Source organism: Morone saxatilis, unplaced genomic scaffold (genome assembly GCF_004916995.1).
Source record: "Morone saxatilis isolate NCDOM2014 unplaced genomic scaffold, NCSU_SB_2.0 Contig24, whole genome shotgun sequence".
NCBI lineage: Eukaryota > Metazoa > Chordata > Actinopteri > Moronidae > Morone > Morone saxatilis.
In genome coordinates, this window is record NW_023339807.1 from 14515695 (window position 1) to 14516030 (window position 336).

Here is a 336-nt window from a genome sequence, read left to right on the forward strand (position 1 = left end):
CTCTCTCTCTCTCTCTGTCTATTTCTGTACAGCAAACCGCTCTCCATTGGTCAGCGTTTTATAACCGGCCAGAACACGTTCGCCTTCTGATCAAGCACGATTCCAACATTGGCATCCCAGACAGTGAGGGCAAGATCCCTCTGCACTGGGCAGCACACAGTCAGGAGCCCAGTGCTACACAAACTGTCCGCTGTATACTGGTACACATTATTGTGCACGCACACACACTCACACAAGTGAATTTGTCATCATCGTCGTCACCCATCCTCTTCAATCAAACTGCATGTGTTTTTCTTTTTTCTGCGGTTGTCTTGTGTATGTGTGTGTGTGCACATG

The 336-nt window shown here is 48.2% G+C and overlaps 1 protein-coding gene across 1 annotated transcript in view; it reads left to right on the forward strand.

The window, feature by feature from the left end:
• invs (inversin) overlaps nucleotides 1–336 on the forward strand; it is a gene marked incomplete in the record, with an annotated part of 20800 nt that overhangs the window by 10209 nt on the left and 10255 nt on the right. Inside the window, 1 exon segment of the mRNA XM_035673180.1 lies at nucleotides 33–200. Within this exon segment, the coding sequence (XP_035529073.1) occupies nucleotides 33–200 (168 nt within the window).